This window comes from Miscanthus floridulus, chromosome 8 (genome assembly GCF_019320115.1).
Source record: "Miscanthus floridulus cultivar M001 chromosome 8, ASM1932011v1, whole genome shotgun sequence".
NCBI classification, from domain to species: domain Eukaryota; kingdom Viridiplantae; phylum Streptophyta; class Magnoliopsida; order Poales; family Poaceae; genus Miscanthus; species Miscanthus floridulus.
In genome coordinates, this window is record NC_089587.1 from 207,604,975 (window position 1) to 207,628,113 (window position 23,139).

Consider the following 23,139-nt stretch of genomic DNA (forward strand, 5'->3'; position numbering starts at 1 on the left):
TAATAAACATCAAAGCAAAGGCTGTGTTTTCTGAAATCGCGGCAGCGGCATCAGCATCTCAATTATGTTTTGCGGTGATTGGTGAGGCTGAAATGCGGCTGCCGAAGAGGTATCCTCCACATGCGGTGACATGTCTCTCTGGCCATAACTTGAGCAGGCAGCTGTAGGCTTTTGCAGCTGGACTGGACCTGGACATCTTGCTCCCACTACACTACAGACCACAGAGCAATAACGATTCTGAAAGAAACAAAACAAAACAAATCACTCTCCTAAATATCATGGTCCCATGCACTGATACTGCGCTGGGATAAACTGAGGCCGCTACCTCCCAATCGGACGGCTCTCGGTGCACGACATCCTGCTCCCCACATCGCTTGGCAAGGGTGTAAGGCTACACTGTACACAGCTGACCAGGCTGGAGGCCGGCAGTGACCAGCTGGAGAGCTGGAAACGCAAGGCAAGTGCAACTAATGATTGCCTGTATTCCTTCCTCCTGCTTGGCCACTGCTCTTTTCAAATTTCGTTTTTTTTTAAACAGTCCGTCGCCCTTGTGAGTGCGATGAACTCCATCCACCCACACCCACACCCACTGCTGGTCATCATCCACCCTACGCCATCGTATTCAATTCCTTTCACATGCTTCATACCCGTACGTACTCCCGGGCCGGGGCCGGGGCGGGACGGGACGACGGACAAGAGCATGAGTTCTTTTAGGCCGGACGGACAGCGCCAATGTGCCATGCCATGCCAATGATGGGCACTGCCCAACGACATCGCCCTGTGATCTTTAGAAGATCGCTGTTTGTGGTTCATGCACGTCAGGCAGGCGACCAGGCCACACCTCCCCTCCTGGAAGCTACCGGTTTCCCGTTCGAGCCACTATTATGGGCAGGTGCAGTTGCAGGTCCGGTTGGTGTGCTGCCGCCGCGGTGTCGGCCGGCCGTCCTGCCACCAAGGCCGTGTCAGCGAGGGGAGGACGCCGAGCACGTCGGAAGTTTCGGAGCGCCGGGTCGCGGTCGTGGCGATCCGCATCCGCTGACGCGAGCTCTTTCAGCTTCATGATCGACGTGATGTGTCGGGCCAGTGCTGTGCTAATGCGTGGAGGTGATGGCGTTTGGTGATCGTTTGGAGCCTAGCATCTACGCTGAACAGAAAAGCGTTCAGGCTGCCGCAGGGTTTTGTTAGGGGGTGATTGGTATGGTTCGTGCACCGCAGGGAGACGGATGGCAAATGGCGCCAAAGGCGTAGGGGGACAAGAGTAGCCTGTCGTCTTTTTTTGCTTCGATGAAAAGTGTGGTACAGCACTTGAGAGTGAGTAAGTGATAATAATAATCGCTAGCATAACAAACTCGGTGTCGGGGCACCTAAAAGCCAACCACCGCGAGCGAGGCATTGAGCAGCCGTGTGGCCACCGAATAAGCTCAGCTCCTGTCGCTGTTATTCTAATGGCGATCGACGTCAAGGCAACAACACCGTAACGACAAGCGTGGGGTACACTGGCATCAGGTCCTGCTGACTAAGCGTGGATTCTGAGTTAAATTCACAAGAAAGCCGTTCGAATTCAGCACGAATCAGGGCAAATTCTGAGTTAAATTCTGAATGCACCTGAAGTTTCATTCTCGTGGCGTGGCATCAAATTGGTTAAAGGCTTAGAGCAACGTGCAGGCGTTCGTCCTCCTAACACTAACAGCTCCCAACGACTTCTTCTCGACGTCAATGATTTTAAAATAATTCTTGCTGTCATCAATAAAGGAGCATGAGAACAAAATGGTGGGGCTATGCATGTATCCAACGATCCAAGTGAAAAAAAACCTTTGGAATATCTCGCAATGATTTTCTACGCGTCACTCTTGGAGCTGTGACTGAGCCATTGATTAGCAGCAGATTTGGTTAAGCAACGAACAGGAATGTGACAGCTCGGTAGGTCACCAAAATGCGTGCAGGTAAGCTTACTCCCGGGACGAAAGGAATATCACAGGCCCGGGTTAGGAAGGAGTACCGAGTGCAGCCGGCCGTCCTCGATCGCATTCGGTGCACCAGCAGCAGCAGGCCTATCTCCAAAGGAGTCTCAAGACTGAATCACTCAAGTGCAGTGCAGGAAACTAGTCGTCAGTCTTCCATGACGCAGCGTGGATTTGGTGAGGTAGTACTAGTACGTAGCAGTTGTCACTGTGAGTGATCCTACCTTACTTTGTCGTCAAAACTGGTTGGTTTCTAGGCTGATAAGTCTGGCTGGTGCTGATTTGTTGTGAGAGAAAAATATTGTACCATGACTAATAAGTTCTGGCTGAAACCAACAAGCGAACATGCTAACATGTGAAAAGATACCGTCCAAATTGCCAAGTTCTTGCATTGAAAAGTTGGGGGTGATAAGAGAAGACAACGAGTAAATGGCACATGCAAACAAAGAAGAGTACCAAGTCTAGTATACTCGGCATCAGATACTTGGGCTATAGACCGGGGCACCCTTGCTTGTCTCCTAAGCTTGTGGAACAGTCACAGATGCAAGCCTCGCGTTCCAAGGCTGGTCCTGCGCAACCAAACGGGCTCACACATTTTCGGGGAATAAAGCTATAAAGGGTGTTCGGCTGGTGTATGTAACAGTGGATTTTAGATGGTTTGGGATAATTTAATAGTGTTCTCAGAATAAACTGAAATAATCCGACACCTGAACAGCCGAACACGGTGATAGTAGTACCAAGCTAAGTTAGGCACAATGATCAGAAAAGAATCGAGGCTTTGGAGTTGGAGGCGAAACTGAAACCCCGATGGAAAGGAAGCTAACGTGCATCCCTCGAGAACAGAACACAAGAGGGCAGAGGCAGCAGATCCAACCAAGCACAGGCGTCCTTGTGTCCAAGTTATTTGGCCCTGTTGGGCTTGCTGAAACTTAGTTGAAACTGGCTGAAAAGCACTATTCTAATTAAATTGTTATGAGAGAAAAACATTGTTTCGGTTAAAAAAACAAGTCGAACCAGCCGTTTCTGGGTAAGCCGAACCGAGCCTTTACCTGCACTGCAGCACCTACGAGCAAGGGGAAAAGCAATGCTCATGGACTGGACAGAAAGGCAAAAGTCACAAGGGAGGGCATCAGCCGGGAAGCATGATTTGCTTGGTCATTTGGACAAAAGCTGCCTGTGGTTTGTAGCAGTAGCTCTAGTCTATCTGGCGGCCTCCAGTGTTTCTACTCTCTAGCGTGAGGATTTTTCTCCTACTGCCGTGAACAAATTGGCCCATTTCCTTCTAGACCTGGCCCATAGTAGAGCCGAGCAAACCTTAGTTCAAACAGACCACGTACAGGAATTGGGCATGCAGCCTTGAAGCGTCCATCCCTAAATAACTATCGCCTACCATAAGTTTAACTTGATTTGTAAAAAATATATATAACATTTTTATTTCTAAATAAATTTATTAAAAAACTAGATTCAAATGTCTTTCCAATGATACTAATTTTGTACCATAAATATTAATATATTTAAATATATATTTAGTTAAAGTTGTTTATCGAAAAACGAAAACGACAGATATTTAAGGACGGAGAGAATATGGACTAAGCGAGTGGGTGTCAGATTTGATTTTCTAACAAAAGTGAGTTTTTATTCCTTAATAGGGAAAGTATCTTGCTTTTTTAGATAATGCAACTTGTTCCTGTTTAAATCTTGAGTTTATTTTAGAATTTAATCACAATATTGTTTCAGTGGTAGATGACATGCACATCATATAAGGTGTTCGTAGTCAATTTTAAAGCTTCCAGCTTGTTGACGCGAAGATCAGTCACACACCAGCTAGGGCTAGATCGTCCGGGTTGCTACAAACCAAAGAACGCGGCGGATAAAACGGAGAGGTTTACTAGCACACCACCAAAGGGTAGCCAATCACTCACGAACAGCTAGTTTACGAGCAAACTAGCAAACAAACCGTCGGAGCTCACAACTGGGAGGGACCCGTCTAGGCAAGGACATCGCAGGGTTGCCTTAGGTCGGCCGGCAAACGTAGGACACCCTCCTTGGTTGTCGGATTAAGGGATAAACAACAGCATGAGAATGTTTAACACACTTACCAGAACTACGAATGTCTGGCGAAAGGACCTATGGTCCCGTGGTAGAGTTGCCATGTGGGACTCTACCCATCAGTGTTTAAATCATGATGTCGCAACTTTTTTCTATATTTTTTTCAGAAAAATTAGTGTACACGTACACGTGTGTTTGGTGCTACTGCACGTTTTCACAGTGTACAAATGTCCGTCAGCTACTCGGGTCAGAATCATGACATGAACAACCCAAACCTAGTAAATAGTAACTTTTTAAATTTATTCTATCAGACGATCATAAACATTGTTGCAGACTTGCAGCTAGTATACACCAAATCTAATTATCTAAAGCACAACGTGGAGCTCTTCGTCAAGGAACATGTAACGTTCCGACCTGTGCTTCACCATGTGGAGCTTCCCGTCGCAGCTGAGCACCTCCACGCCAGCAAACACGACGCAGTTGTCCCAGAGTTCAAATCGGTGGGTATTTGGCCTAGTTCGGTCGAAGAACCTAGCAATGCAGAACTTGCCAGAACCGAGGTGCACGGCGTGGGACGTTAGCAGGCGCCACCCCTTGTGCGAACCTGCCACGTCGTCATGGGCGGAGCCAAGGCCCGGTGCCCGGGCTCACGAAGTGAACACGTATGTACTAGCCACGTTAGTCTCATATGTAATACGGTCGGACTCCAAGTTATGAGTTGGAACCCTGCCAAACGGATCATTAATATTACGTTGGATCTCGCCCGGTCTCCACAGAAATCATGGCTCCACCACTGCACGTCGTCGTCGTCGAAAACTTTGTGCAGCACCGGCGGACGGCGATCCTCCTGCGAGAAGGAGGCTGCGGCGAGGTCCGACGCGCAGAGCACGCTGCCCTGGTCCCTGGACGAGATGCCGAACCAGAGCCTGTGGAGCTCCGGAACGTACTCGGCGACGCCGCAGAACGGCAGCGACCAATCCGCATGGTTGCTCCACACGCGCCTCCGCGTGTCGAACGAGTAGGTGCAGGCGCCGTCGGCGGCGCCACCACCGCCCATGGCGGATGCCCAGATATGGGTGCCGCGCCGGCGGCCGCCTTGGACCGCCGCCAGGGATGTGACGCAGGTGCGGTCTCTGTCGTCACCGTTCCTGACGAACGGGGGCGGCCGCATTGGCGGGAGAGTGCGCCACTCCCACCCGTGCTCTTGCGGGATCAGTGGGCGGTAGACGAGTGCCTCGAAGCTCCGGCAGACGTTCCGCTTGTCGAGGAGGTAGAGGTTGTTGCCGACGGCGATGGAGATGGGGAAATCCTTGTGCTTGGCGAACGACAAGGGCAAGTGGTGGAACGCGGGCATGTCCGGGTCGTACATCAAGGCGTGGCCCTTTCTCGTTCGTGGCCACCACCTTGTTCTTCAGGAGCATGAAGTCCATTTTGCCGTGGGAGTCGACGCGCTGGGGAGGGTAGAAGTTCATGGTGGCATCAGGCAGGCGACAGTCCTCCTCCACTGGTGGTGGGTCCTGGCCAAGCAGTGACCTCCCACTCCCGTCCTTCACGGGGAGGAAAAACCTGGACATGTCGATGCGGCGCAACGTGTAGTTGTTTTTGTCGCAGCCGCTAGCCACCAGGTTCACACTTCACAAACCTCCGGAACCTCATCTTCCTGCACCCAAATGAATTAGAGATAATTAATCAAGCAGGGAAGGGAACCCTCCCTTCCATTTGGGTTGGGGCTTCCCCACAACGAATAAACTGGCTAGATCTATCTGCCTGGGCAAGAGAGGAGACCATCAACTCGTTCGTGTGAATTGTGAAACGTGACACGGAGCAACTGCAAAAGAGGAGGGAATTGCGTACCAGGACCAGGAGGAGGAATCCGTCTCCGGCGGCGGTTGAAAGTTGAAACCAATCGAATCGTCAGTCGTCACGGCCGGAGGAAGTCTACAGCACACGGCGGATGGGTGCCGGGCGGCGGCGTTTTGTGCGAGGTGCCTTATTACTTTTTTTTTTTAGGAAGGTGCCTTACTACTCCTGATAGTACTTTAAAAGGGGCTGGGCTGGTCTACGCCAAATGTTTTAGGCCCATCAGGTTTGAGGTCTTCCCAGAATCCGTATGCCATATAGCCTCCCGTTCCAATCTGGGCTCTTTGGGCCTGTTTGGTTGGTTGTATGTAGCTAGATTGGTTTGTATCCATGGATCTAGCTCACCCTAGCCAGGCTGATCGCATGCAGGCTCTTATGTTTAGTTCATTGTATGCACGTAGCCTGGTCTGCATGAGTCATGTAACATGAATAAGTCAAAATAAATACTAAAATATTAATTACTTATGGTATTATGCCATAATAAATTTTAATTTATCTAATCCAATCTTAATTTGATTTGAAATCACTTAATATTCACTAATTATGTGGTAATAACGTCATTAGCTATGCTAATCTTGCACAGCGCGAGCCTGGCTCACCGGATGCGACCAATTCTGGCGTTTCTCTCGATGCAGCATCTTTTATGCTTTGAGTAGCGTGTGAGCCTGGCCCAATGATCCGTCCAGCCAACCAAACGCGAGCGCATGCATCCGAGCGGCCTGACCCAGCCCTCATACAGGCTACCAAACGCGCCCTTGCTGAATCAACAGCCAATGGCCCATGCTTCTCTAGGCCTCTGCATCTGAAACATGAATTCGAGGATGAACTTAAAAGGAAGAATTCGAGGATGAGAACACAACTAGTCCTACCCCCGACCCCAGTCATGATTGGTCGCTATTCCACGCGCTCTGGTTCCATTCCATGCAGAAACGTCCAAATTCTCCTGCGTGCGTTCAGACTATTTTTGTGTTATCCAGAAGATCCAACTAACTTTCCGGAACTTTGGTGCCAGAAATTAGTGGCAAATGCCCTGCCCGAAGCCTCCAAAGCCTACCCCGGCAATCGCTAGCTGTCTCGCTCACAAATCACTCGAACTATTATTTATTAATGACTGCTCTATTTGGCGACGACAACGTTGAAGGTATGAGCGAGCATTTCTGCATTTCCTCAGATTTTCCCGCTTTGTCGGGCAGGTCAACAAAACGCTTGGCAAAATTGGCATAAAGGCAGGCACGAGCAAGAAAATTTGAGGTCCAAGGGCACAGCTACTGCTGTTTATTAGGGCGTCTCGAACAACTAGTTATTTGGCTAGCTATTCTGACGTAAACAAAAAAAATAGAAGAGAGTAATCACTAGCGACGAACAAATAGTTGATCTATTTCACGTAATCTAATAATCTGAGAGAGTAACATGTAGATCCAATAGCACGTAGAAAAATAAAAATATATAAAATAGTCTTTGCTTTTGCCTCCCACCTCCACGTAGGCTAGCTACGTAACTAGCACCATTCGTCCTTAGTACTTGTTTATGCTAGTAGTAGCTGTTTTCCCCTTCATTTATTCGATTTTCTGAGTGCGCAGGTTACTGTGGTTCGGTATTCCGTCACTATCGAAGATAACGATGACACTACCATAATGTTCGTCCACATGGCGTAATAAATTACAAAGGACAAGATCTAATCGTGATACTAACAACGGAATATGAAACTTAATATTTCTTTTACGTAAAAAGGAATAGCAGTCTGAAAATACAACGAAAGCTTGACTGATTCAATTGAAGTAGTAAACATAGTTTTGAGTCGCCGCTTGGTGGACACTCACTAGAAAATGATTTGGATACTTGTGTAGTTGGTTGTAACGACGACTGATAGACACAAGCACAAGTCCTGTTTGATCCATAGAGCTAATAGTTAGCTTCTAATAATTATCTTATTTTGATTTAAATAGGTCCAGCTAATAGTCTAGCTAATTGTTAACCAATATCAAACTAACAACTATCTCACCAGTTGGATAAAGATCAACTAATAATAGCCAATAGTCAGCTAGCCAATATCTCATAGCTAACATTAGCGGTTAATAGATCCAAATAGGGTCTACGAATATACTATGGAAAATGGCACAAAATAGTTAAACTAGGATTAAATATACGTCTTCTCTAGACAACCTCATATCGGTTTCATATTAAAAATTAAGACCCTGTCTGGATCCATTAGCTTCTAATAGCTAGCTAGCTAATAGTGCACAGGTAATATTAGCTGATTTTATCCAACTAGTATGATAGTTATTACTTGACATAGCGAACAATTAGCTAGACCTATTTAGATTCATAAGAGTTACTTATTAACAACTGAGAATGCATACAATTATAAGCGGAAACAAATCGGTGACTAAAGCAATAATGCTTAACTAGATTGGGAAATACTGAGATGCATGCCTATAGCAATAAGGCTCAACTAGCTTGGAAAATGCTGAGATGCTGATGTAATAAACCTATATATAATATAAAGTTTTACAAGCCAGTCAAGAAACTCGAGCTTAGGAACCATCGTTAGGGCCGTCGCTTCCTCGGTTGGTGATTATCCTCTCGTTGCAACTGACTGAGAGAGCAGATGAGGGAAAATCAATGTGTGCACCTGCTCGATCAACGCCCCACATGTCAGCGAGGTTAGTTCTCTTCGGAGCGGACTCAGCCAGCCTCCCCTAGTGCACAAGGCGACCTGCTGGGCTGTCCGAGCAGCGTGGGCTGCAACCACCTCCTAATGGGCCGCCAGAGCGCCCGAACGGCTGAGCCACGGCGCTGCGCTCCACAGCCCCGCCCTTTTCTGGTTCCCGGCAGATAGTACCACCCGCTAGCTTAAGGCGGGTGAGGCGGTCGAACGAGCTACAAAACAAGGCGCAGGGCTCCGCCTCCACTCATACCTTTCTCGACCTTTTGGTTAAGATCAAGTGTAGTATCGGTTCTTATTAGTTTAATATCTAATATGTGGGCAATGTGTTCACTTTGATATTAAATTTATTTTTTATGGGGGAGCAATTATCAGGGGCTTGCTACTGGGGTCCCTTGAGCGTCGCCCAGCCGTTGCACTGATGGCAGGGCCTGGCGCGCACCAACCAAACCTAAATTGTAAACGATTGTTTCGTTGGTCAGCGCAAAAAATTTGCTTGACTAAGAATTTTTCTGTCTTTTACTCCGTCAAAATTTTGAAACTTAGACTGAATTAGTGTTACTTTAGTACGTATTGGTTTTACAAACAATTTTCTTGCAATCGAAGCAGATCAGCCGAACCACAAATTACCTCCACAGGTGTAAACATGCTCTAAGTCGTCTCCACCTATCCAGAAAAAAGGTTCGTATGAATAGTGAATGTGCATCCTTGTATCTTATGACGAAGGGAGTAGACAAGGTTAGTGGTAACACCCACGACTTGTGTGGATGTAAAAATAATTTTGGTGAAAGCTAACTGTTAGCATGAAGAAACGCAAGAAAACTAGAGTTAATGCTGCAATCGGTTGGTTAGGTTACTCATGATTTGATCAAAGTTCTTGACTTAGCAGCATAGGTGCTTGTATTTTTCTAGTTATATTCTGTAACTTAAAAATGGTTTTCTTTGTGTGGTACGGGTCACATCTACAAGTAGTGAATATTCTATGAAAACTTTGTCAACATTGACTTATCAGTTATAAGTGTTTATAGGATAGGTTGTGTATACATGTATTCGTAGAAGTGATTGTGTGTGGGTGGCCAGGGGCCAGGGGGGAGGGGCTTCTGCATCTATATTGCGTTTAAAAAAATAGAGTTAAAACTATTTTAGAAGAAAGTGCAGACTTAGTTTTCCATGCGTGCAAGACTTAGTTTTCCAAGCCGTAACTGCGGCTCAGCAAACAGGCCCTGACGAAACAAATCATCAATCATCGACCACCTAAACATTTGTCAAGGGAGCCAACGAACTAGTCATGGGAGACGGAGGTACTATTACCATTTCCCCCCTGACGAGGGTAGGAGTCATCGAAGAAACGGTCTTTTAATTCGTGTCTAATTGTCTTTTTGCTCGCGTCACCACATCTACACCAACTCTAGGGATGCACGATGAATTGCCACGAAGCCTTGTGCGCGCTGGGCAGTGCGCCTGTGCCTACTCCACGCGAACAACTCGCCGCGTCACCGAAAGCGAGGGCAGACGCAGATCCGAATGACAGGACACGTGAGTTATCAGCGTAGTACAGCCTCTTGCTACGTGTCCTATTCGCTCGAACTTACCGTTTTAATAAAATAATATTATTCTTTTTCCACAAATAAATCAGCATCGTTTTTTCGGTCAGCCGAACAGGCCGTGTAAAACGGAGTAGAACAGCGCCAGGCTAGCACCCGCACTCACTGTGGGCTTTGGAGTTTGGACTCATTGTACTTAGCCGGCGATCTACCACCACCAGGCACCAGGTCATTGGAGCTGGCAGCCGAATCCAACAACGCGGGCTTGGAACTCCCGCCCTGCCGTCCACCGGCCATGTGCGGCCCAGCCAAATCCACTAGTGACTAGTCAGTTCAGTTTTCAACACTCAGCAGGGAATGGAATTGCTGCAGCTAGCACTCATCAAACAAACACAAAAAGGTGCCGTTGGGCGAACGCGCAATCAGTTGGTCTTGACCTAAAAACAAATCCCAGCAACCTTTGCGGTGGAAAGTGATTCGCCGAGAAAGTGAGCGAGAAGCAGGCAGGCAGGCAAAGCCGGGAGCCCAGGAGTGGGTGTCGCTGTAAATCGGAGCTTTTACGGTTACACTCGATTGCGACGCTCCGCGAGCCGCGACTTCCACATCCGGATGGATCGTCCCGAAATTACGTGCCCCTACTATTGACCCCTCCGCTCCACCTGAAACCGACGCCTGGGTCCATGGGAGATGGGACCCTCGCCGTTCCAACCCCGCGTCCCAGAGGGGCGACCGGACGAACCGCAAGCGGCGGCGCGGTTTCCGCCTCGGCGCCGGGTCACGGTCATCCCCGCCCTCCCTCCTGCGTTCCACAGGCACGGCACCACACACGGCGCGTCTTCTCGGCCGTCGTGTCGTCCCGGCTCGGCCGGACCGAGTAAACAAACACAAAAAAGCCCGCAGGCCGGCCAAGTCAACACACCACCACACGCAACACAACCCAAACCAACAGCCCAACCCCAACACAACCAAACAAACCCAACAATCACGCCCACCTCGTCCCACACCCGCCCCCCGTCAAATTTCCATTCCACCTCCCCCACCCCACCCCACCCCACGTCATCACGCCAATGGTGCCGCGTCCGCGCCCGCTCCTCCCCCTTCTCCTCCTCCTCGCCGTCGCCGTGGCCCTCTCCCCACTTGCGGCCGCGCAGCCGCAGCGGAACATCCAGACGACGTTCCCCTCCACCCGCACGCCGGCCTTCGCCACCCCGCCGCCGGCGATCGTACCCCCGTCCCCGTCACCCGTCACCGCCCCGCCGCCGCCGCCCTCGTCGTCGTCCGTGAAGCGCAGCGACATCGCGGTGGCGGTGGTGAGCACGGCGCTCAGCAGCTTCGCGGTCTCGGGCCTCGCCTTCTTCCTCTTCATCCGCCACGGGAGGAAGAAGGAGCTGACGACGGCCGGGGGCAGGAATGGGTATCCTAACCAGCCGCTGGAGGGCGCCTTCGCCGGGAAGCTGCCGGAGAGGGAGCCGAGGCGGCCCCCGCGAGGCGGGCGCGGGGGCGGGGGCGGCTTCGGCATGGTGGACGAGAACGGTCTCGACGCGATATACTGGAGGGAGTTCGAAAAGGACGGCGAAGGCGGCGGCAGAGGGAGGAAGCCTACGGGGAGCAGGCGCCCCCCGCAGCCGCCTCCGCCCCGGCAGCAACAGCAGCAGCACTGGCGCGCGGAGATGTGGCCGGAGCCCCAGCAGTCGTCATCGCCGCCGTCCCCGCCGCGACGGTCCAGGAGGAACAAGATAGATCAGGAGCCGCTCATCCCGGTGGGCTCCCTGGACTCCGCGTCCGCCGTGTTCGACGACTCGCTGCACCCGCCCAACTCCGGCTCCAGCTCGTCCTTCTCCGTTTCCGCGCGTCCTCCTCCGCCGCCGACCCCGGCAGTCGCTGTCAGCTCCGTGCCCCGCCCGCCTCCGCGGCCTGCACCTGCCGCCTCGCCAAGCGCATCGCCTGGGCTGCCGCCGCCGCCTGGGAGAGCAAGCCCGCCACCTGCGCCACCCATGGTCGCTGCCTCTGTCGCGTCGCCTACACCGCCACCTCCAAAACCAGCAGCCGCATCGCCGCCACCGCCGCCACCACCGAACAAGGGCCCACATCCGCCGCCACCTCCCAGAGGTGGCCCGCCTCCACCGCCACCGCCACCGCCCAAAGGCCCATCCCCTCCGCCGCCTCCGCCACCAGGAGGAAAGAAAGGAGGGCCGCCTCCGCCACCAGGAGGAAAGAAAGGAGGGCCGCCTCCGCCACCTCCAAAGGGTGGGGCATCGGCGTCCTCTTCTAGGCCGCCAACAGCGCCGGGCATGCCATCCGGGGCCGGCGAGCAGCAGGCGAAGCTGAAGCCGCTGCATTGGGACAAGGTCAATGTGCAGTCCACTGACCACTCCATGGTGTGGGACAATATCACCGGCGGTTCATTCAAGTAAGTCCCCCTGAATTTAACACCGCTTCTCATTTCCATTGTTGTTTACCGTAGTACAGCCACTATACGATCGAGATAGGTGCAAGAATTTCATTCTAGGCGCTTCATGAGCACGCTAGGACAACAATGTCACTAGGATCAGTAGGAACTAGGGACGGATGGAGTAGTGGAGTACCAAGTACCATTCAGGACCTGAAGTTCAGAGTTCAGGTGGGAGCACCATGCAAATCAATCAGACACTGCGTGTTTTGTGAAACCTTAGACTAATTTTAATCAGCAGCATTGAGCTCTAGGAGTATTTCTATAGAGTAGAGAGAAATCACGCAGGTTCACTAGAGTTGGCATGAAAAAGACGAGTAGAGAGAAATCACGCAGGTTCACTAGAGTTGGCATGAAAAAGACGACGACAACAACAACAAAGCCTTTAACTCCCAAACAAGTTGGGTAGGCTAGAGTTGAAACTCAATAGAAGCAATTAAGGTTCAGACACATGAATAGTTATTTTTCAAGCACTCCTATCTAAGGCTAAGTCTTTGGGTACATTCCATTCTTTCAAGTCTTCTTTTATTGCCTCTACCTAAGTCAACTTTGGTCTTTCTCTGTCTCTCTTCACGTTACTATCCTGGCTTAGGATTCTACTACGCACCGGTGCCTCTGGAGGTCTTCGTTGGACATGTCCAAACCATCTCAACCGGTGTTGGACAAGCTTTTCTTCAATTGGTGCTACCCCTAATCTATCACGTATATCATCGTTTCGAACTCGATGTCTTCTTGTATGACCGCAAATCCAACTCAACATACGCATTTTCGCGACACTTATCTGTTGAACATGTCGTCTTTTCATAGGCCAACATTCTGCACCATACAACGTAGCAGGTCTAATCGCCGTCATATAAAACTTGCCTTTTAGCTTCTGTGGTATCTTTTTATCATATAGGACACCAGATGCTTGGCACCACTTCATCCACCTTGCTTTGATTCTATGGCTAACATCTTCATCAATATCCCCGTCTCTCTGTAGCATTGATCCAAAATATCGAAAGATATCATTCCTAGGCACTACTTGACCTTCCAAACTAATATCTTTCTCCTTCCGAGTAGTAGTGCTGAAGTCACATCTCATATACTCAGTTTTAGTTCTACCCATAACTCCAATTTCTGATTCACTCATGTCCGGCTTTCATCAACTAGCACTACATCGTCCGCGAAAAGCATACACCAAGGGATGTCTCCTTGTATGTTCCTTGTGGCGTCATCTATCACTAAAGCAAACAAATAAGGGCTCAAAGCTGACCCTTGATGCAGTCCTATCCTAATCGGGAAGTCATCCGTGTCTCCATCACTTGTTCGAACACTAGTCACAATATTGTTGTACATGTCCTTAATGAGTCCGACGTACTTCGTTGGGACTTTATGTTTGTCCAAAGCCCACCACATAGCATTCCTTGGTATTTTATCATAAGCCTTCTCCAAGTCAATAAAAACCATGTGTAAGTCCTTCTTCTTCCTATAACGCTCCATAACTTGTCTTATTAAGAAAATGACTTCCATGGTTGACCTTCCGGGTATGAAACCAAATTGGTTCATAAAGACCCGCATTATTGCTCTCAAGCGATGCTCGATAACTCTCTCCCATAGCTTCATAGTATGGCTCATCAACTTAATTTCTCGGTAATTAGTACAACTTTAAATATCTCCTTTATTTTTGTAGATCGGTACCAATATACTTCTCCTCTACTTGTCAGTCATCTTGTTCGATCGAAAAATATGGTTGAACAGCTTGGTTAGCAATACTGTAGCTGTCCTCAAGGCATTTTGGCATGAAAAAGAATCCCCCGGAATATGCAAAGACAGAGGTAAACAGTAAATTTTGGAGAAAACTTTTCGTTAGCATTTTGGCAGGAGCACGTTCCTCGGTGGTATCGACAAACCATGGCTGTCGCTTTTTCGGTGGACTGACGTCGCAGCATCTTCGATCGGATGCCCAAATCCAAGTGCTGTGGTGCCTTTTTGTGCGCGTAGGAGATGACAAAATGCCAGCGAAAAGTTTTCTCCAAAATTTACTGTTTACCTATGTCTTTGCATATTCTGGGGGGATCCTTTTTCATGCCAACTCTAGTGAACCTGCGTGATTTCTCTCTACTCTATAGAAATACTCCTAGAGCTCAATGCTGCTTATTAAAATTAGTCTAAGGTTTCACAAAACACGCAGTGTCTGATTGATTTGCATGGTGCTCCCACCTGAACTCTGAACTTCAGGTCGTTAACATTTTGATACGAGCAATTTGACATGAATTTAATAGTATTACATAGTGCTCAGAAAACACATGTTTTTCCCAACACTTATTTGTGATAGATGGAATATCATCTCAAGTTCCTTACTGTGTCAATTCTGGTGTCTTTCCAGCTTGGACGAAGGCATCATCGAGGCTCTATTCGGCACCGCAGCAGCAAACCGCAAGCCGAAATCGGCAGACTCCAAGGAATCCGCCGGATCGTCGGCCCTCGGGCACTCAAACACGCCAGAGCAAATATTCCTGCTCGAGCCGCGCAAGTCGCACAATATTTCTATCATCCTGAAGTCCCTCACGGTGGGGCGGGATGAAATAATCGACACCCTCCGGGATGGGCACACAGAACTCAGCACTGAGGTCCTGGAGAAGCTTTCGCGGCTCAACATCTCTAAAGAAGAAGAGTCCACCATCTTGAAGTTCTCTGGGAACCCCGACAGGCTTGCCCCTACGGAGGCCTTCTTCCTCCGCCTCCTCCTTGACGTGCCCAATCCGATTGCGCGCGTCAATGCACTGCTTTTCAAGGTGAACTATGGTGCTGAGGTTGCGCAGCTCAAGCACTCGCTTCGGACATTGGAATTGGCAAGCCAGGAGCTGAGGACAAAGGGCCTGTTCTTCAAGCTGCTCGAGGCCGTGCTCAAGGCAGGAAACAGGATGAATGCCGGAACAGCACGTGGCAACGCGCAGGCCTTCAACCTTACAGCGCTCCGCAAGCTCTCTGACGTGAAGAGCACTGATGGGAGCACCACATTGCTGCACTTCGTCGTTGAGGAGGTTGTTCGCTCTGAGGGAAAGCGGCTTGCCATCAATCGTAACCACAGCATCCGCCGCTCAGGCAGTCTCGCAAGGTCTGGCCACGAGGGAGGCAGTTCAGCAGCAGGCTTTGCAAGCCAGGGGCCATCACGGGAGGAAAGGCAGAACGAATACATGAACTTGGGGCTACCAATTGTTGGTGGTCTCAGCACAGAGTTTGCCAACGTGAAGAGAGCCGCACTGGTCGACTACGATGCAGTTGTCAGCGAGTGTGCCATTCTAGACAGCCGACTCAATGAGATCAAGAGGCTCTTGGAGACCTGCAGCGATGATGGATTTGCGAGGGGGTTGCGAGGATTTGAGAAGGCTGCAGAACAGGAGCTGAAGGCACTAAGAAGGGAGCAGGAAAGAGTACTTGAGCTGGTCCAGAAGACAACAGAGTACTACCATGCCGGTGCCACCAAGGAACGGAACGCACATCCCCTTCAGCTGTTCATCGTAGTGAGGGACTTCCTGGGTATGGTTGATCAGGCATGTGTGGACATCAAGAGGAAAGTGCAGCAGAAGAAACCAGCACCGTTGTCATCGCAGCCAAACACAGCTGCTGCCCCCACGGTGGTGGCTGCGGCCACAACAGCAGCGACAAAGGAAGCGACCGATGGTCAAGCAGCACCAGCTCGGAAACCACCAGAAGAGGCAGATAGCAAAAGGAAGAGGGTCATGCCAAGATTTCCAAACCTACCAGCGCACTTCATGAAGGATAGTGCAGATTCTGATTCAAGTAGTGACGAGGAATAGATTGAACGGGTGGCTGTAAATGATTGTTTGCATTGTTTTGAATTGGTTGTTGTAGAGGTATAAGATAGCTGCAAACTGTACATAAAGCAATTTTTACATACGTTCTTTTGTCCATTTCTTCAATCAAGATCCATATCGAGAGCACCCAATAGAATTCTACAGAAATTTGTAAAAAAATTTGATGTGAAGATCTCAATTGCTTGGAAATGATATCTTTGTTTTGAGGGGAAAACCCCTACTGTCGGTAGCTATATAAAGAAAATGTAAGGGCATTGTACAAATACAAAAGCTAAAAAGTTAACAAAAGGGAGAGAAGACCTGGACATAGAGAGACAATTAGGAAAGAGATCCCAGCCATGCCAGAAGATATGTTGGGTCTCTTTTAAAAAAATTGACTCCATTCCGTTGCTTCCAAATTTTCCAGGCTACTATTATAAAAAAATCACCATGAATGAAGAATGGTAACTGTAATTTTTTTTCCTGCTTGCGTCATCATGCTGAAAAACGGTAGAGGCATGATCCAGGTGAGACAAACCCAATGCCAACAGGCTTTACTGAATTGACATCCAAAGAAGAGATGCAGCACTGTTTCTTCCATATTTGTGTGGCACAGTACCCACTTAATAGTCATATCCATTGACACTGCAGTTCTGATTCTGAGTATATTTCTGGTGTTCAGGCATCTAGAAGAAGCCATGAGAAAACCTAGAGCTTGTTGCTGCGCTTTGATTTCCATATCCTTTTGATTGGGTCAGGTGGTTCGAAATTCTGGAATTGGCAGTGAGAATTTTTTGGATGAACAATCCTATGAACCTCAGACGTGATGCAATTTGTCTTTTTCATCATTCTGAATTCTGATTCCTTGAATCAATCACTGTAGTTGTTGACCTTCTTGAAAAGCATGTTTAGCCAGTGGGGTATGAACTGCTCTTGGATTTCATTGTGACAACTGGTAATTATTTTTCATGGTACAACAAAGAATTGCCTACCTATAACAATTGTAAAATAAGCAGCTGGGCAAACCCTCTGTTAGTAGTACTTACAGGTTTTGGGCTTTCAACCGGCAAGCTCACTAATCGGTACTCGGTCCATGACGCTGCAAGCAATTTGTGCATTCTTTTGGAGAACTGGATCAATGTCTGGCAGTTTTGGAATATGGAAAATTAAGCCAAATATTATGCAGTGTAATTGCATCATGACAGAGTATTGCGCTATCAAAAATAGATAATCCACGGGAAACATTGGTTAATGAGTCTGCTCGCTTGATAACAGACCTGAGCTAGTAAATCTATCGAGCGCCTGACTAGACGGGCTAAATCTCCATCGTCCATTGCAGAGTCCATCATTATCTCCCTCCAGGTCAACCCTGAAGCCCAGGCTTCAACCATCCCAGCAAACTGGGCATCTATTTCGCAAGGTATCTATATGCTAAGGAATAAACAAATCAGAAAGCAGAGAGAAGACAACAATTGGACAAACAACACTAATAAACAGGAGCATGATATGCCAAACCTTAACACCATGTCTCTCTTGGAGATCAATTAGCGAATTTCTCTGCTCTTCTAAATAACTTATAACACCAGTAACAACAGAAGAAGGTTCATATACATAGCTGCAAAAAGCCAAACAGTCAGCAGGACATCATTAAGAAGAGACCAAACATTTTTTATAAAAAAGAACTATCAACCATATACAGATTGTTAGAGTATTTATTTCCTCTATCATTTATTGTATACCGGCTGCCTCTGGGGTTTCCACCCAATGCTGCCTAGGAACTCTCCTGGCATGTTGCCTGGGATTCTCCCCCCTCTTAACTCTCTAGCTTAGTCTATATATATATATATATATATATATATATATATGTAATACTCCTGTAAACTCTTCATTAAGCAATCTAAGCCTCTTGGCCATTCTCTATCATGGTATCAGACTAAAACCGATCCCTCTGCTTCCGCTCCTCTCGGCGCCCGCCTCGAGCCGCGCCCGCCCCCTCACCTTCCCGCCGTCTTCCGCGGTCCTTCTCGGCCGCCCGCGTGCCTGGTGCTGCCCTCATCGTCGCGCCTAGTGCCCCAGCCGCGCGCCCATGGCTACTTCGACCTCCGGCGCCTCCACCGCGGCTACCGCGATCAAGCTTCGTGATGAAGCTCTCGCCGCCGCTCAGAAGCTGGAGGAGAAAGCCGCCTCACTGCACTCCACCAACACCGACCGCAGCCAACAGCTTCAGACGGAGGCTGACCTCCTCAAGTCTGCTGCTGCCGCGTAGGATCGCGTCCGTGCCGCTGCTGACGCCCTCGAGAAGGAGCGCGCGCAGGCCGACGCTCTGGAACAGCAGGCCGCTGCACTCCGGGACCGTCTCCACCCGGACTCCCTCCACGACGACGACTCTCAGGACGACGGCAATCACTCTTTCTCCTCCGACGCCGCAACCATCGTTCATCTGCACAGCCAGGCTGCTGCTGTCCAGAACATCAAGAATTTGATTCCGATTGTTCTGGACCTCCAGTCCTCCAACTACTCCAAGTGGCGCGGCTACGTCCTCCTCATCCTCAGCCGCTTCGCGCTAAAGGATCACGTCCCCAGTGACGACTCCCGAGTCACCGACCCAGCATGGTCCCGCATGGACTGCGTGGTCGTCTCCTGGATCTTCAACACCATCTCCACCGACCTTCTGGACGTCATCCACGAGCGTGACGACGTCTCCGCTCGGGCTGCGTGGCTCGGTATCGAACAGCAGTTCCTCAACAATCGCGAGTCACGCGCCATGCTCCTTGATGCTGAGTTCCACACCCTCTCCCAAGGTGCTCTCTCCATCGACGCCTATTGCCGCAAGATGAAGGGCATGGCTGATGCCCTCGCTGATCTGGGTGAGCCAGTCCATGACCGTACTCTGGTGCTCAACATCCATCGCGGCCTCAATGAACGTTTCCAGTTCATGTCATAGTTCATCACACGCCAGAAGCCGTTTCCTTCCTTTGTGGACGTCCGCGCCGACCTGCGCCTGGCCGAGCTCAACATGGCACCTCCTTCAGCGCCTCCATCGGCCCTCGTCGCCTCTTCGTTCAGCAAGCCACCTGCCTCCTCGCCGGCCTCTGGGTCTGCAAACCCGTGCCCTCAACAGCATGCCGGGGGGGCTCGTCTGGCAATGGCAGTGGCCGTGGCCGGCGTCACCGTGGCGGCCGTGGCCAAGGAGGCTCGACCAGCGGCTTCCCAGGCAGTTCCTAGTGGCCCTCCCTCCTCAATCCGTGGACAGGGTCCATCCACATGTGGCCCGGGTCAACTCCCGGCGGCTCTCGCGGTCCACCTCCCCGTCCTAGACCATCTGCATCGCCACCGCTGCAGCAACATGCTTTGGTGGCTGGCGTGCCTCCAACCTTCTACCCTTCGACTCAGGGGACGTACCACCAGGCGCCCACCCAGGCACCCCTCCTGCCTGGACGCCAGCACCACCTCCGACGCCCCCAGTTTGGTCACCATGGGACCAACAGTCCCTCGCCAACGCCTTCAGCACCGTCACCCTCACCCCGCCTCCGAACTCCTCGGACTGGGTGATCGACTCGGGTGCCTCGTCTCACATTGCCTCCAACCCTGGTATGGTTACTGTTTCTCCATCCTCTCTTTTCCTTCCTCCATTGTTGTGGGAAACGATGCTACTCTCCCGGTTGTTGGCACCGGATATTCCACCCTTCCTGGCCCTTTCCGTCTCAACAATGTCCTTATAGCTCCTAACATCATTAAAAATCTGCTTTCTGTTCGTCAATTCACCACTGACAATTTTGTTTATGTGGAATTTGCCCCTCTTGGTGTCTCTGTGAAGGATCTCCGTACCAGGAACATCCTCCTTCGATGTAACAGCTCAGGGCCGCTCCTGTCGTCACCTACTGATACTTGTGCTCTTGTGGCCACTCCTTCTCCAACTACCTGGCATCGTTGTCTCAGCCACCCCGGCAAGGCTTCCCTTCAGCGTCTCACTCAGTTATCTTCCATTTTCTGCAGCAAGTCCATAGAAGACTCCATCTGCCATGCTTGTCAGCTTGGGCGCCATGTTCGCTTGCCTTTTGCTAGTTCCTTGTCTAGAGCACCCAAACCTTTTGATCTGATACATTGTGATCTGTGGACCTCCCCTATTATCAGTGTATCCGGCTTTAAATACTATCTCGTTATTCTCGATGATTGCTCTCATTTTCTTTGGACTTTTCCTCTTCGATTAAAGTCCAAGACTTTTACTGTCCTCTCCAATTTCTTTGCCTATGTGCACACTCAATTTGGTTGTACCATCAAATCCGTGCAATGTGACAACGGTCGTGAGTTTGACAACTCCACGTCTCGCGCTTTCTTTCTTGCCAAAGGTGTTTCCCTTCGCATGTCATGTCCCTACACCTCGCAACAAAATGGCAAAGCCGAACACATGCTTCGCACCACCAACAATGTCACCCGCACCTTGCTCTTCCAAGCATCCATGCCCCCCTTCTACTGGGCTGATGCCCTTGCTACTGCCACTCACCTCATAAATCGCCTCCCCACCAAAATGCTGAACATGAGCACTCCCTTCTTCGCCCTTTATGGCACTCACCCTTCTTATCATGATCTCTGGGCTTTCGGATGCACCTGCTACCCTAATCTCACCGCTACTACTCCTCACAAACTTGCCCCGTGCTCTTCCTTATGTGTTTTCATCGGATACTCTCCTGACCACAAAGGTTACAGGTGCCTCGACCTTGCCACAAACCATGTCATCATCTCTCGCCACGTTGTTTTCGACGAAACAACGTTTCCCTTCTCACTTCGCCGTCCCTCACCACCCACACATGAACTGGACTTTCTAACTGATGATGATCCTCTGTTAGTCCCTTTTCCACCTGTAGGAACCCCTCGCGTTGTTGCCATCCCGCCAGCACCTGCATCTCTGTGGGCTCCCTCCCAGCCGGCCTCTTCAGGTACCCCAGCGCCAGGATCAGGCACACTAGCGCCATGGTCTCCTCCACCCGGCTTCACCGTGCCCCTGGTATCCCCTACACTAGTGCCCACTGTCCAGGCGCCCACGGTGCCCCCTGTACCGGTGCCCACGATGCCCCATGTATAGGCACCCCCGGCTCCTTCCTTCAGCAAGCCGCTCGTCATCCACGTCTACACACGGCGTGCCCCCGCACCCAGGTCACCACCGAGGTCCCCCGATGGGGCTCCTCCTCGACGCTCTGGCATGATTCCCTCTCCACCACGCTATGTCAAGAGTGGTTCTTCACTGCCAGCAGGGGCGGTCTCTATCCCACCACTTGCCAATTCTCATGGCATGGCGATTCGCGGGAAGTCTGGATACAAGCATGCTCGTCTTGCTCTACACACCGAGGCTCTGTCCCCACTTCCGTGTTCCTGCCGTGATGCTCTTGCTAATTCGCACTAGCGTCAGGCCATGGAAGAAGAATTCACTGCCCTCCTGGACAACCACACTTGGGATCTCATTGCTCGGCCTGCCAAGGCAAATGTGGTCACCGGGAAATAGATCTTCAAACACAAGTTTCATGCTGATGGTTCCTTGGATAGATACAAGGCTCGATGGGTCCTCCGTGGGTTCACACAACGCCCCGAAATCGATTACGATGAGACTTTTAGTCCCGTCGTCAAGCTCGCTACCGTTCGCACCGTCCTCACTCCTAGGACTGGCCGATCCATCAACTTGATGTCAAGAACGCTTTCCTTCATGGTACTCTATCAAAAATAGTATACTGCTCTCAGCCCACTGGTTTTGCTGATCATGCTCTTCCCGACCACGTCTGCAGGCTCAACAAGTCCCTCTATGGTTTGAAGCAGGCACCACGAGCATGGTACAACCAGTTTGCTTCTTATTTGCTATCTCTGGGTTTTACTGAAGCTAAGTCCAACACCTCCCTGTTCATCTATCACCGCGGCACTGAGATAGTCTATTTGCTCCTATATGTGGATGACATTGTTGTTACAGCCTCCTCTCAGTCGCGCTTATACCGGGTGATTGATGCACTGAAGAAGGAATTTGCCATGAAGGATCTGGGTTCCCTACACCATTTTCTTGGCATAGCAGTTCAGCGACAACAAGACCTTCTATTCCTCTCACAGTGTTAGTACACTCTAGATATTCTTGCTCGCCATGGCATGAGTGACTGCAAGCCCTGTTCCACTCCTATTGACACTTGTGCCAAAGTTTCTGCTGATGTCGGCCCTTCTGTTGCTGATCCTACAGCATATCGCAGCTTTGCGGGTGCTCTCCAGTACCTCACTTTCACCCGGCCTGACATCGCGTACGCTGTTCAACAAATCTGCCTGCACATGCATGATCCTCGGGAAGTTCATCTTGTTGCTGCCAAGCAAATTCTTCGCTACCTTTAGGGCACTATCAGTTTTGGTCTTGTCATTCCCCACTCTGCCCCAACTCAGCTCATCGTCTACACCGATGCTGACTGGGCTAGCTACCCTAACACCCGACGATCCACCTCCGGCTATGCTATTTTCCTCAGTGGCAACTGATGTAGACTAGGCCCGATCTTCCGATAGGTATGATAGCGTCGATTGGTGTAGACTCGACGTTCATGATCTAGGCTTCGAACCAAGACTAATTTGGACCCCCACAACTGTTACACCACTGCTCCGTTGGTTATCAACCACGCGAACGCGATTGACCTCACCAAGAAGGTTTTCCTGCAAACGAATCGAGAACATAAGCAAGAACGAGATAAACACAATCTAAAATTGCAAATAAATATGAGGCTTATGATAATGAGAAAGAGTTCAAGTCTTTATTTGAAAAGACTAATCGCCACAGGTAAACAAGATCAACAAC

The 23,139-nt window shown here is 50.1% G+C and overlaps 1 protein-coding gene and 1 non-coding gene across 2 annotated transcripts; both read left to right on the forward strand.

Annotated features, from left to right (window-relative positions):
• Nucleotides 1-8,784: 8,784 nt before the first annotated feature.
• LOC136478760 (U2 spliceosomal RNA) lies at nt 8,785-8,980 on the forward strand. Its single transcript, XR_010764471.1, has one exon. It is a non-coding gene; the product is annotated as a U2 spliceosomal RNA (small nuclear RNA).
• Nucleotides 8,981-11,128: 2,148 nt separating this feature from the next.
• LOC136474737 (formin-like protein 16) lies at nt 11,129-16,543 on the forward strand. Its single transcript, XM_066472295.1, has 2 exons — nt 11,129-12,489; nt 14,897-16,543. The coding sequence occupies exons 1-2, from the start codon at nt 11,147-11,149 to the stop codon at nt 16,329-16,331; spliced, it is 2,778 nt and encodes a 925-aa protein (XP_066328392.1). The 5' UTR covers nt 11,129-11,146; the 3' UTR covers nt 16,332-16,543.
• Nucleotides 16,544-23,139: the final 6,596 nt, after the last annotated feature.